The sequence below is a fragment of the Mus musculus genome, chromosome 6 (assembly GCF_000001635.26).
Source record: "Mus musculus strain C57BL/6J chromosome 6, GRCm38.p6 C57BL/6J".
NCBI lineage: Eukaryota > Metazoa > Chordata > Mammalia > Rodentia > Muridae > Mus > Mus musculus.
The window spans coordinates 69,810,643-69,826,201 of NC_000072.6; the positions used below are offsets into that span (position 1 = coordinate 69,810,643).

Genomic DNA, 15,559 nt, shown 5'->3' on the forward strand with positions numbered 1-15,559 from the left:
CATATCAGATCACCAAGGACTAAGGCTGAACTTCAATAACAGCATAAGTAATAAAAAGCCAACATTCACATGGAAACTGAACAACACTCTACTCAATGATACCTTGGTCAAAGAAGAAATAAAGAAAGAAATTTAAGACCTTTTAGAGTTTAATGAAAATGAAGCCACAACATACCTAAACTTATGGAACACAGTGAAAACAGTCCTGAGAGGAAAACTCCAGCCCTGAGTGCCTCCAAAAAGAAACTAGAGAGAGCATACACTAGCAGCCTGACAGCACACCTAGAAACTCTAGCACAAAAGGAAGCAAATACACCCAAGAGGAGTAGATGGCAGGGAATAATCAAACTTAGGGCTGAAATCAACCAAGTGGAAACAAAAAGAACTATTCAAAGAATCAACCAAACCAGGAGCTAGTTCTTTGAGAAAATCAACAAGATAGATAAGCCCTTAGATAGACCAACTAGAGGGCACAGAGACAGTATCCTAATTAACAAAATCAGAAATGAAAAAAGAGACGACAAGAGAACCTAAGGAAACCCAAAACATCATCAGATCTTACTACAAAAGGCTATACTTAACAAAACTGGAAAACCTGGATGAAATAGACAATTTCCTAGACAGATACCAGGTACCAAAGTTAAATTAGGATCAGATTAACGATCTAAAGAGTCCCATTTCCCCTAAAGGAATATAAGCAGTCATCAATATTCTTCCAACCAAAAAAATAAATTAATAAAGCTCAAAACCAGATGGGTTTAGTGCAGAACTCTATAGGACCTTTAAAGAAGACCTAATTCCAACTCTCCTCAAACTATTCAACAAAATAGAAACAGAAGGTACTCTACCCAATTCATTCTATAAAGCCACAATTACTCTGATATCTAAACCACAAAAAGGTCCAACAAAGAAAGAGAACTTCAGAATAATTTCCCTTATAAATATCGATGCAAATATACTCAACAAAATCCTTGCAAATGGAATCCAAGAACACATCAAAACAAACATCCATCATGACCAAGTAGGCATCATCCTAAGGATGCAGGGATGGTTTAATATACGGAAATCCATCAACATAATCCACTATATAAACAAATACAAAGACAAAAATCACATGATCAGCTCGATAGGTGCTGAGAAAGCATTTGAAAGCATCCAAAATCCATTCATGATAAAAGTCATGGAGAGATCAGGAATTCAATGCCCATAACTAAACATAGTAAAAGCAATATACACCAAACCAGTAGCCAACAACAAACTTAATGGAGAGAAACTTTAAGCAATCCCACTAAAAGTCAGGCACTAGACAAGGCTGCCACTTTCTTCCTACCTATTCAGTATAGTACTTGAAGTCCTAGACAGAGCAATTTGAAAGCAAAAGGAGATCAAGGGGATACAAATTGGAAAGGAAGAAGTCAAAATATCATTATTTGCATATGATATTAGTCCCTTATCAGATTTAGGATTGGTAAAAATCCTTAAAATCCTTTCCCAATCTGTTGGTAGCCTTTTTGTCTTATTGACAGTATCTTTTGCCTTACAGAAGCTTTGAAATTTTATGATGTCCCATTTGTAATTTCTTTTTTTTTTCCTTACAGCACAAGCCATTTCTCTTCTGTTGAGGAATTTTCCCTTGTGCCTAGGTCTTCAAGGCTTTTCCCTACTTTCTCCTCTATAAATTTCTGTATCTCTGGTTTTATGTGGAGTTCCTTGATCCACTTAGACTTGACCTTAGTACAAGGAGATAATCAGTTTGCATTATTCTACATGATAACTGCCAGTTGTGCCAGCACCATTTGTTGAAAATGATGTCTTTTTTTCCACTGTAAGGTTTTAGTTCCCTTGTCAAAGATCAAGTGACCATAGGTGTGTGGGTTCATATTTGGGTCTTCAATTCTAGTCCATTTATCTACCTGTTTGTTGTGTAACAATACCATGCTGTTATATATATATATATATATATATGTCACAATTGCTCTGTAGTTCAGCTTGAGGTCAGGCATGATGATTCCACCAGAGGTTCTTTTATTGTTGAGAATAGTTTTTGCTATCCTAGGTTTTTTGTTATTCTAAATAAATTTAAAAATTTACCTTTCTAACTAAGTGAAGAATTGATTTGGATTTTTTTTGATGGGATTTCCTTGAATCTGTAGATTTCTTTTGGCAAGATAGCCATTTTTACTATATTAATCCTTCCAATCCATGAGCATGGGAGATCTTTCCATCTTCTGAGATCTTCTTTGAATTCTTTCTTCAGAGACTTGAAGTTCTTATTATACAGTTCTTTCACTTCCTTAGTTAGAATCACACCAAGATATTATATATTATTTGTGACTATTGTGATGGGTGTTGTTTACCTAATTTCTTTCTCAGCCTGTTTATCCTTTGTGTAGAGAAAGGCAACTGAATTGTTTGAGTTAATTTTTTATCCAGTTACTACAATGAAGCTGTTTATCAGGTTTAGGAGTTTACTTTGTTTTTATTGGATATTTAATATATTTAAATTTCAAATGCTATCTCTTTTCCTTGGTTCTCCTCCTGAACTTCACCCTACTTCTTTGAGGGTCCTTACACACCCAGCCATCCACCCACTCCTGCCTCACCACCCTGGCATTTCTTCTTTCACACTGAATGAGTCTCAGCAGTTTCCTGAGGCTATGCCAGTGCCTGGCAAATACAGAAGTGGATGCTGACAGTCATCTATTTGATGGAACACAGTGCCCCCAATGGAGGAGCTAGAGAAAGTACCCAAGGAGCTGAAGGGTTCTGTAATCCTATAAGTGGAACAACAATATGAACTAACGAGTACCCCTAGAGCTCGTGTCTCCAGCTGCATATGTAGCAGAAGATGGTCTAGATGGCCATCATTTGGAAGAGAGGCCCCTTGGTCTTTCAAAGTTTATATGCCTCAGTACATGGGAACACCAGGGCCAAGAATTGGGAGTGGGTGGGTAGGGGAACAGGGCAGGGGTAGGGTATAGGGGACTTTCAGCATAGCACTGGAATATAAATGAAGAAAATATCTAATAAAAATGGGAAAATAAAGAAGTCAGGGTTCACTTTTATACTCAATCTATGAAAGAAAAGTCAATCAAAATTTTTACACATCAGTGGATTATAAATTAAAAGCAAAAAAAAAAAACAGACAGAAAAAAAGAAAAGAACATGTTTTGATTTTCTATGTAATTACACTTTTCTTTTTTTGTACCATGGATACTATTATATCAGTTAACTCCCTCCCCCGAAAAAAAATAATACTATGTTTAAATTAGGTGGGAATTCAGTAAGTGAGATCAAACTACCAGAATCTGATCCAAGTTTAAGAAGTCAATTTAAACAAGCTTCCTTCATCAACTCCTTGTAGTTTGCTTATCTTCCTCAACACTTGTTGGAAATCCTTCATTCAAAGGCAGGAAGAGTGGCTGAAATTTAATACTTGAATTGGAGTTATCATAAGCTATACATCAAGTGAGTGTTTGGACTAGAATTCACATCCCCTGGAAAAACAGCCAATGTTTATAATCACTAAACTATTTCCCCAGATTTCTTCATCAGCATATTAATCATTTAAATAGATAAATTTATTCTTAGCAATATAACTTAAGATATGTGTGTGTGTGTGTGTGTGTGTGTGTGTGTGTGTGTGTATGTGTGTGGGACAAGATTTTTAAATGAATCCAAGCTATAAACAATAGTCTGCTAACCATGGTCAGTTATGTCTACTTGCTATTTTTTCCTTAATTTTGTTTAATGTGTAATATAAGCCATTCTATTATTTTGATACTAGGACTAGAGAAACAAAACAGGGATATGTACAGAGGACATTTTCTCTGACTAGTATATAGCATCACATTGACCTTTAAGCCCTGGCAAAGAGAAATACTCGCAGTAGCTGAGCAGCTGGAGACATCATAAGTAGCAGTTGGGGCAGCATGTACTCTCACTTCTGCTTCCCTGCATGGTTTATGTCATGGCTTGAATCACTGTGGGAGGAGTACCATAATGATGTTGACAGTAATAACTCCCAAAATCTTCAGGCTGCAGGCTGTTGATCTTCAGAGAAAACTGTGTGCCTGATCCACTGCCACTGAACCTTGATGGCACACCTTCTGCTAAGGTTTTTGCATTATAGACCAGGAGCTGAGGAGATTTTCCCTGTTTCTGCTGATACCATGCTAAATAACTGTAAATATTCTCACTTGCTCGACATGTGATGGTGACAGTTTCTCCCACAGATGCAGATAGGGAGGCTGGAGACTGAGTCATCTGGATGTCACATCTGGCACCTACAATTGGAAAATTGAAAACATATACCCACATGATTAGTTCTCTCACAAAAGAATTTTCATTGAGACCAAGCAGCACAGAGTGCAGAAAGCTCAATAAATTTCTAGTGCTGTCTTCATTACCTGTAAGCCACAGCAGCAGCAACCCCAGGACCTGAGTGGGCACACTCATGTCTGTGTGTTTTCAGTGTGATGCTGATTACAGCACAGGGTGTGACCTGACTATGAAGAAATCCTCATGTCAGTAGGAAATGCTTTGGGTACATGCAAATCAGCAAAGGGTAGGCACAGCTGCAGAAATCATCAGGTCAGTAGCTTATTGCAGACCTGTGGCTCTCATATGTCTCCAACTGAGATGCAGTACAGATTTATTTGTGGGAATGTGAGTCTCTTTGAACAACAAACAAAACTAATGTTCTATGTCTTACACCTTATTTTGATTTCTATCATGTTCTATGTAGAGTGTCTTTGTTGTATTTTCCTCCATGTCGACATGATTTGGACATCATACTTTTCTAGGCAGTACATAACTGCTTCCATTATTCTTTCACAGTTAGCTGTAGATGCTATTGTGGCCATACAGCTTCTCCTTTTTTTTCCTTTCTCTTTATTTGTTTGTGAGCCTGAATTTTAATTACAAGATTTCCCCCTTAACTTTCCTGATTACTACTCCCTGAAAAAACTTGTCCCAGTTCTCTCTTAATTCATGATCCCTTTTTACACATTTTTCTATGAACATATGTATTTACACACATGCACACACACACACACAAGCATGCACACACACACACACACATATGCATTACTAAATATGTCTCATAGACTCGATATAACCTAATTACTATGTAGGTTTTCAAGGCTGATATATCAAACCTGGTAGGCTTCTTCTCTAAGGAGGAGCACCTCTTCTGCTGACAGCAGCTTTATCTGCTTCTCTATAGTGATTTTTGTAGATGAGAGGCCTCATTCTGATTGTCATGTTCATTTGTGTCCTCCTTGTTCAATTCACATTTTAGTAGCCATGATATGAACACTTTATAGTTATTGCTTATATTGTTAGTAGGAGACACAACCTCACAATATATTTTCTGGTCCTCTGGCTCTGTCTTTCTGCCTCCTTTTCCAGAATGTTTCCTGAGCTTTGGGTATAGGAGCCTTTTGTAGATGTATCCATTAGGACTGAGAAGCACAATTCACCATGTAGTTTCTTGATCATAGTGATTGCCATAATTGTAACAGAATACTACTGGAAGTTGTGGTTTTTAAAATGAAGACAGAGTCTTACAAAAATAATCCATATTTTCAGGTAAAAAATAACTCTCATTATTATTTATGACAGCTCAGCTACTCAAGCATTGCTTCCATCAAGCCAGAGCGTGGCATGGGTTTGAGAGCCCTACTGCATTCATCTGGGATTATACTTATATCCAATATTCCTGAGAGTCTTCAGATTATGGCATCTGACTTCTTCCCCTTTTTGCCACAAGTTGTTGTATTCAATTTGTATGAGTATTCTCTGTAAAACGATTATTAATATCCTTAAATTTATAATGATGCCAAACTTCCGTATGCTTTGTGCACCATATCTTTTCTAAATATTAAGAGTACATGTATGCCAGTCTACATTTAAGACAGGCAGACATAGACTGTGTGGTGAAAGAAGCAAGCAAAGAAGTAACAGTTGAAGCTATATATGAGAAGTTATATTTATAGTAGTGTCCAGACTTAGTGTTAATTTCCCTGAAATATTGAATGAGCAAAGTTCTACATGTCCACAGTAGCATTATATTGGAAACAGAGATTTTACAGGGTGAGACTGACACCTAATTGTGGCCTGAAGCTGATGATGGACACAGGAGAGGTATGAGAAAGAAGAGGTAGGTGGATAGGTTAAGCAACTGATTAATCTGAAAAAAATTAATCAGGAGGGTGACTCTTAAGTATGTCGTCACAGATTTTCCATTCAGACATATATCAAAAATGTTTACAACTAACAGTAATAATATCTATTAACATGAATATATTTCATGTAGTAAAACCATATATGCGTGCTTTGACTAAGCAATAAAATCATGCCGATAAACATAGACAATCAAAATGCTTATTTATTTTATACTTTCATCAAAGTGTGGCACAGACACTTGAACACATGCTAATTATAGGGGCCAGATTTCTTCTCTACATAGAAACTGAAATGAATTCATTTCTACCCAGGTCCCATGTCACAAAGGCTTCTGGAGGACTACAGTATCTGTTTGTGCTATACCTTCACCACACACGAAAAACTCAGCAGAGAAGATTGTCTCCTGTCTTATTACCTGAAAAGTTTGACTTCACTTGCCACACATCTGCTTTACGGATAGATTTATTCACTGCCTAGGTTCTTTCAGGTGGCTACCTCTTCCGTCACTACCTTCATGAGGCTGCATTCTCAGAACATTGTACAGTTTTATTAAATACAAGACAGTATAAAATGGATAGAACTTGGTGAGTCTCTCACCAATTTCAACAGCCCTTTTATACAATGCTCTGGAAGCACATTTTCCAGCACACTTCATTGCCTTAGAGCGAATAACATTTGGTCCACTTATGACTCTTGGACTTCTGTTTAACCTTCCATGACATTCAAATTTTCTTTTCCATAGAAATATGTAAAAGGATGGGATTATTCAGAGGAAAATATGCATCAGCTATAAGAAGGCTTGACTAATTTAAATAACATTGTTCTGGTGCCTAGATTGTGATTTTGTTTGCTGACTGGAAACCAAAGTATAAGGTGCTACTTATTTAGTGTGGAGAAAAGTGACATGAGACTCTCACATCAGGAGTTCACATACACATTGGTTCATGACCAATTTCTTCAGGGCCAAGAATATAGGAGTATTGTAGTATACTACCTCATTTATAAGAAGCTGCACAGAATCTTCCAAAACAAAACAAAACAAAAAAAAAATCAAAGAAAAACTCATTTGTGTCGATTTAGGTTACCATTAGAAATATGTCACACCTTAATGGGTTTTAACTATCATGAACCTTGAGATCAAATTAGGGATATTTTATGTGAAGTCAAGGTTTTTGTTTTTTTTTTTTTCTTAGACTTACTGATTATATGTCTTCCTATGCCCTTTCCTCAACTTTGAAAATTCTTGATGCTGTTAACAAGCACATTTTATTCAGATAATAAGAATATGTAAGCTTGGGTTATAACTTCTAATATAGGGCACCAAAAGAAGTTTTGTCTTAATACTCATCATTTAGAAATCTCTTCAATTTTCAAACATTTATATTCTCAGATAAACAAATATTCTAAAAAAACTTCAGTAATTTTATTTTATTCACTCTAGTCTGTGGACAATTTATCCAGGCCTCAACAATTATATGATTCTCAATGAACAGTGATAGTTCAAATGGAAAGGAGAATGTGATTTCTCATAGAAAGGAAGAACAACTTTACAGGAACTATGATCAGACAGGCTGTCGATTTGGATGATATGGGAGGTAGGAATCATCTCGGAGGATTTGGAAAAAGGAGAAAAATCTACCTGCTTGTACTCTAATGCTAATTGAGTCTACAAATCGATTTGAAAGTGTAGGTCTGCACATAGCTTCTGGGAACTTGCCCCCAAGTTAGTTCTAAATGGGAAATAAAAATGCCAGCAGCCAATACCTTTGGAGGAAAGACATATTTATTCATTAGGGTTCCTGGGCCTTGTACCACAAGGAGAAGTAGGAAAGAGAAAGATAGGAGGCTACCATGGAATAGTAAAACATGCAAGTGGGAGAAGCAGAAATACCCTGTAGAGGGGCCAAGACAACTCAGCCCAGAGGGTACTCAATTAGGTCAAGAGCATCTAAGACAAAACACAGAAATTAGTAAGCACTGACTTGGATTTATATGTAGGAGGTTGGTACTAATACCTATAGTTTAGGCAACTACTCAGCCATTGTGCTACTTAAGACTGTAAAAACTGTGTTTCTGAAAAAATAAATTGTATAAGGGAGAAAGGAAGCATGCAACAGGATTTATTAAAACTGTCTCCTTAGAGGCCCTGCCAGTGCCTGATAAATACAGAAGTGGATGCTCACAGCCATCCATTGGACCGACACAGGGTCCCCAATGAAGGAGCTAGAAAAAGTACCCAAGGAGCTGAAGGGACTGTAGCCCCACAGGAGGAACAACAATATGAACTAACCAGTACCCACACCCCAGAGCTCCCTGGGAAAAAACCACCAACCAAAGAAAACACATGGTGGGATTCATGTCTCTAGCTGCATATGTAGTAGAGGATGGCCTAGTTGGTCATCAGTTGGAGGAGAGGCCCTTTGATCCTGTGAAGGCTCTATGCCTCAGTGTAGGGAAATACCAGGACCAGGACAAGGGAGTGGTTGGGTTGGTGACCAGATGGAGGGGGCAGTGTTTGGGGAGTTTTTGGAGGGGAAACCAGGAAATGGGATAACATTTGACATGTAAATAAAGGAAATATCTAATAAAAATTAATATAACAGAAAAATACAGGTTGAAAACATTTTATGAAAAGTCTATTTTAAAAGAAAACTTTTTAAAAAATAAAAAAGGTGCACATAAATTAAAATTAGCCCACAAATCTAATTCAAAGTGGGTGAAATACACTCTCAAATTTTACAACATGCCACATTTGTGAGAGTAGATTTATTTTTTTAATGTTTCAAGATGGGGAGATAGGTACTCTATGATTACTATGGGTGGCTCTCTATTTAGACTGACAGTCTTACTGTGCATATCCATTCCTCTATTTAAACTTTGTTCAAGTATTTATGATTAATTATACAGGGTCAGAAGATGGTTAATAGAAGACTGTCTATTAGAGATTATGTACAGGATATAATTTATCATTATAACTGTATTCAAAACCAATGTAGGTACTTTCTGTCTGTTGGACTGCCTCTCAGAATGCATTCCAGAATATTTTAGATTAGAAATAAGATACTACCAAAGGGATCTTAGGAAGATAAACTTATTTCTCTTGCTGATAGTAAGAAAACTAGTGTCTCTATTCATTTGAGAATCTTAGGTTGTTAATGTATCTCTAAAGGTGTGTGTGTGTGTGTGTGTGTGTGCTCCTGTGTGTGCTCAGGTGTGTTTCTATATATTGTGGTTTTGTGTGTGTGTGTATGAGTGTATGCATGTGTGTGTGTATGCTTGTTTTGTGTACACAGCCCAGGGCAAGTGGAGTACTAGCCTGATAACCTATTTCCTATCCTTACCTTCTTAATAATTATAACTATCTTGAGGCTTGATGAATATAGCATGCAGAAAAGTTCCAGAGACTAGTCTATGTCACCACTATTTATTATATTTCTCTATAGGTAGTTTGGCTCTGTTCTTCCTTGGGCTCTGTTCTTCCCTCTGCTGTAGAATGCTGACAGAACAAGTCTTAAAACAAATCCTTAGCAATTCTACATGATCCCTCTGACCTGATATTATTGGCTACACAGACACATAGTAAGTGATTTATTATGATGTTGAAACAACAACGGTAAATTGGGAAAGGGAAACATGGCTTTAATAATCGGGTACCATGAGTATGAATCTTTGCCATCACAGTCATATGCCCTGGAATATGTGAATGTAATTAGATGAAAATGGTGTCTTGGAAGACGCAGACATAAAGATTTACACCCTCTCCTCCTCATCCCCCTGACTGTTGCCTGTCTGTGGAACCTGTTCCTATAACTGGGATGACTTGTATGGACTCGATTGGAGAGGATATGCCTACTCTTAGAGTGACTAAGCATTTGATTTTAATAAATGAACATTATTTCTTCTGGGACTAGTTATGAAGTCGATGATTCAGGCCTTGGTATAAATACTTGTCATTGGTTGAAACTAAATAAGAACAGTGTATTAATGTAGAATCAATACATAGGAAATAGCCAACAGACATACAGAATTTCTTCAACTTATATGGGTATTTGCACACTAAGGTTTTCAAAGTAGTGGTTGTATTTTAAAGATATGTGTTTTTAAAAGACATAACTCTCAGTCTCATGAGTAGTAGGAAAAGAAGCTCTATGCTCCTTCTGGCATCTTCCTTAAGAAGGCATGTTGGAGAAGTTGATGCTCCCAGTCTTCTATTGGAGGGAACACAGGGTCCCTAATGGCAGAGCTAGGGAAATTACCCAAAGAGCTAAAGGGCTCTGCAACCATATAGGAGGAACAAAAATATGAACTAACCAGTACACTCCAGAACTTGTGTCCCTAGTTGCATATGAAGCAGAGGGTGGTCTAGTAGGTCATCAATAGAAGGAGAGGCCCTTGGTCTTGCAAAGATTATATGCCCTTGTACAGGGAACGACAGGGACAGGAAGAGGGAATGGGTGGTTTGGGGAGATTCCAGGGGACATTTGGGATAGAATTTGAAATGTAAATAAAGGAAATATCTAATAAAATCTTTTCAAAAAACATATGAAGTTACACTGGGGAATGATTTTGCCTATTCCTACTTTCTCCAAAGGTGAAGAATTGCAGAAAGCACAGAGCTAAGACTAAGACCCTCTGATGTTATGAGAGACCTAAGCCACACCAATAATGCAATCTTCTCCGGAAAAGCTGATATTAGCATTACTTTAAAAAATAAAATTGGCTTTTAAAACATTCAAACAAATTTTCTATATATCATAAAGCTTGTGAATTGTAAGAGACAAAGGTGAGGAAGAAACAGCAAAAGAGTGTTGTGGACATGACAAGACTCCCAATTTCAAGAACTAACTGAAGCTGTGGCTGTCTCTATAAGACATGCATGAAGTTAAGCCAATCAATATTGAAACATGAAGTGGAAGGAACTTGTTATACTGTGTCAATAGCTGATAAGTTTTTGGTAGTTGATGGCTTCTAAGAGAGGGAGAGACAATATTCTCTAAGAGTGTTTTCCCTGATAAATTTAACATGCTTGCTCCAGATGCTGTTTTTACATCTATGAATATATGATCAACCCACATTGGACTCAGTTTGTACAGTGTATAGAACTCAGTGTTTAGATATATTTATATGTAGAGATGAAGGGAGGCAAGGAATGAGGAGTACATTTGAAAGGAATATGTACTGTGTTACAGTAAGGCAGAATTATGTTTCTAGCAGATACGTGTACTTAACTATAATCTAAACATATAAAATTTAATCCTCATTTTTAAAAACAAAGAAAATTATGTTGGTATATGAAGGGAGAACCATTTTGTTCATAATGGTCCACATAGTAAAATGGATGGGAGACATAATCAATAAGGGGCCATGTCAATGAAGATTAGGTTGGGGCCATGAAATAGGAGACCATGGAAAAGGGGTGAGAAAGCATCATAGAGTTGGGAAGGCAGAAGTCCAACTGTCTCTGCTCAGTCTCTGAAATAGCACAGCAGTTTGGAATCTTGAGTTTAAAGAGCTATTTATTGTTATTTTATGGAAATATATAATTGTCAGTATGTCTATATGGGTTGCATGGGCATTCTTGGTACCTGGTAATGATAAAATATATTATCAGATTATCTGAGACTAGACTTACAGATGGTTGTGAACGTGCAATATGGGAATTGAACCCAGGGACTCTGGAAGAATAACCAGTGATCTTAACTATTGAATCATCTCTCCAACTCTCTGGACTCCTTGACTTTAGATCAGTGTATATTCAGACCTGCATAATACTGAGATGATCAAGTTGTATTCTTTGAAGATACTCAAACTAAGGAGTATGAGGAGAAGTTAGAACAGCAAAGTAAGTTCATAGAAAGAAACTGGTTCTCCTCTGTTCCCTCAAATGATTGCACCTCATTAGTATTTAGTGTTTGACAAGCAACACAGATCATTTGACTGTAATAAATAAATAAATAAATAAATAAATAAATAAATAAATAAATAAATATTAGGAAGTATGCCTTTTTTGAGGAGGTTCTATGGATTTATACCATATTGTAAATAGAATTCCAGAGTTTTTTTGCTTGCAAATAACTGAGACTTATGTTAAACTGATACTAGCCTCTGAGTCTCTGAAGCTGAGCTCTCTAGTCTTTGTGGGAAAAGGAGTAAACTGTATGTCATTGTGTCAGACATTGCCTCAACTGAATTTAAAACAATTATAAGAATATGGAATAATCAATCATTCCTTCTGTCCATCGAAGATGAGATTTTCTCTAGTGGCAGTATACTGGAGGAAGATTGTCCTTATGATTACACAAGGACAATATTAGACAATGTATTCTAGAGCTGAAATAGAGTGAAGAGAATTCATAGGCTATGGAGACTTCCAGTCTTCTTCAATAGGTCTAAACTCACAGCAGGCCCCATCTGATTTGTTTCCACTTTGAAGAAGGTTGAGGTACCACCAAAAATAGCTGAAGCAGCCCAGCCTCACACTTCTGCTTTCCTGGTGATTTTTGCTATGGTCTGCATCACTGTGTGAGGCCAGCTGTTACTCTGTTGACAGAAATACATTCCAAAATCTTCAGTCTCCACACTGTTGATACTGAGAGTGAAATCTGTCCCTGATCCACTGCCACTGAACCTGGAGGGGATCCCAGAGATGGACTGGGAAGCATACTTGATGAGAAGCCTTGGAGACTCATGTGATTTTTGTTGATACCAGTGTAGGTTGTTGCTAATACTTTGGCTGGCCCTGCAGGAAAGACTGACGCTATCTCCTGGAGTCACAGACAGGGTGGCTGGAGACTGAGTTAGCACAATATCACCTCTGGAGGCTGGAAAATTAGGAAAAAAAAAGTTTAGTAGGACACAACATTGAATATGTAAGTCACTCCTAAACAACTTAGAAAAATAAAAGACTTTCATTGTATTAATTTCTTTAAACAGGAAGTCAAATACAATGTGGTGCTAGGTTTCAAATAAAATAAGAATATTTCATATTTAAATATTATCGCCACTTTATTTCCATGTCCAAGCAGTCATACCTGAAATCCAAAAAAGCATAAGTCCAAGTATCTGAGGTGTGAAAACCATCTTCGAGCTTTCCCTGAGTTTGTGTGGCTCATGACACTGTCCTGATAGAGATCGTCTTATAATACTCTAAGGGGCAGGAGCACTAAAAGAAGATGTATTTATGCAAATCATACTGACTTTATAAGATCTGTAATAAGATCTGGCCAGAAGTGCAGACTCCTAGTGCCTTCTTAGAATATTTATCCCCTTGCTGATTACCTGAATAGATGTTGAGATTTAAAATAGACTTGGCTTCTACTTACATGCTTACATAATTAGCATAGCTTAAGGAGGTCTCTGGGACACATGTAATAGTTTAAAATGAAAATCATCTCATATCCATTGTCTTATTCCAGGATTATGTTGTTTTCTTTGATGTTTCTTTACAGTACGGGCTGAAGAATCTTTAAGAAACTGAACATTCAAAGTAGCATAACAACGCGTAAACCTAAAGTGATATCACACTATCAAAATTTCATTAACAAGAAGAAAGAAATTCAGGATATCTTATGAAGACAAATTTTTCCAGGGGGAGAAAGAAATCCTTATAAATGTATATAATCTGCCAGAATGAATAAGAATTACGAGGTTGAGATATCAAAATATTTTTAACACTTTTCCCATACGTCCCAAATAGTATATCTTTCATGACTTTCCAACAACAGAAATGAGGAGTACTACAAATGTATTTCTTGAGTGTTTAAACAAATTCCTTCCAAAGTACATGTTTTTCATGTTACTTAAAACACCATAATTTTCTCAAAGAACCAGCACCTGGTTTGGGTGATTCTTTGTTTATTTATTTATGTTTACACTTGGTTGATTTCAGCCCTGAGTTCAATTATTTCCCACCATATATTTCTCTAGGGTGAATTTGCTTTGTTTTGTTCTAGAGCTTTCAGATGTGCTGTCAAACTGCTAGTGAATTCTGTCTCCAGTTTCTTTTGGCTGCAATCATTGCTATGAGTTTTCCTCTTAGCACTGCATTCATTTTGTCCAATAAGTCTGGGTATGTTGTGGCTTCATTGTCATTAAACTCTAAAAAGTCTTTAATTTCTTTTTTATTTCTTCCTTGACCAAGTTATCATTGAGTAGAGTGTTATTCAGCTTCCACCTGAATTTTGGCTTTCTAATATTTATGTTGGTATTGAAGATCAGCCTTATTTCATGGTGAACTGATAGGATGCATGAGATTATTTGAATCTTCTTGTATCTGTTGAGGCCTGATTTGTGACAGTTATGGTTAGTTTGGAGAAGTTCCTATGAGGTGTAGATAAAAAGCTGTATTAGGATAAAATGTTACATATATATGTTAAGTCCATTTGTTTTGTAACTTCTGTTAGTTTTACTGTGTCTGTTTAGTTTCTGTTTTCATGGTCTGTCCATTGATAAGAGTGGGGTGTGGAAGACTGTCACTATTATTGAGTGCTGTAAAATGTGTGCTTTGAGCTTAGTAAAGTTTCTTTTTCGAATGGGGATGCCCTTCCATTTGGAGCATAGATGTTCAGATTTGAGAGTCCATCTTGGTAGATTTTATCTTTGATGAGTTTGAAGTGTCCCTCCTTATCTTTTTTTGATAACTTTAGGTTGAAAGTAGATTTTATTCGATATTAGAATGGTTTCTTCAGACCATTTGCTTCCAAAATAAATTTCTAGCCTTTTACTCTGAGGTAGTGTCTGTCTGAGGCAATGGGGTGGGTTTCCTGAATGCAGCAAAATGTTGGGTCCTGTTTATGTGATCAGTCTGTTATTTGTATATGTTTTTATTGGAGAATTGAGTCCATTGATACTAAGAGAAATTAAGGAAAAGTAATGTTGCTGCCTGTTAATTTTGTTGCTAGAGTTTGAATTCTGTTCATGTGGCTATCTTCTTTTAGGTTTGTTGAAGGACACATGTTCCACTATGTTCATAGAAGCCTTATTTATAATAGCCAGAAGCTGGAAAGAACCCAGATGTCCCACAAAAGAGGAATGGATACAGATAATGTGCTACATTTACAAAATGGAGTACTACTCATCTATTAGAAACAATGAATTTATGAAATTCTTAGGCAAATGGATGGATATGGATGATATCATCCTGAATGATGTAACCCAATCACCAGAGAACACACGTGATATGCACTTACTCATAAGTGGCTATTAGCCCAGAAGCTCAGAATTCCCAAGATACAATTCACAAACCACATGAAACTCAAAGAGAAAGAAGACCAAAGTGTGGATACTTCAATCTTTCTTAGAAGTGGGGACAAAATTTCCATGGAAGATATTACAGAGAAAAAGTGTGGAGCACAGACTGAAGGCATGACTA

At 36.7% G+C, this 15,559-nt stretch overlaps 2 gene segments (V, D, J or C) and 1 further gene; 1 reads left to right on the plus strand and 2 right to left on the minus strand.

The window, feature by feature from the left end:
* Positions 1-15,559, plus strand: part of Igk (immunoglobulin kappa chain complex) — a 3,171,119-nt gene that overhangs the window by 2,255,007 nt on the left and 900,553 nt on the right.
* On the minus strand, positions 3,989-4,458 carry Igkv12-44 (immunoglobulin kappa variable 12-44). The segment is given in 2 exon segments: positions 3,989-4,286; positions 4,410-4,458. Coding segments are annotated over 2 exon segments (347 nt in total).
* On the minus strand, positions 12,713-13,269 carry Igkv5-43 (immunoglobulin kappa chain variable 5-43). The segment is given in 2 exon segments: positions 12,713-13,010; positions 13,221-13,269. Coding segments are annotated over 2 exon segments (347 nt in total).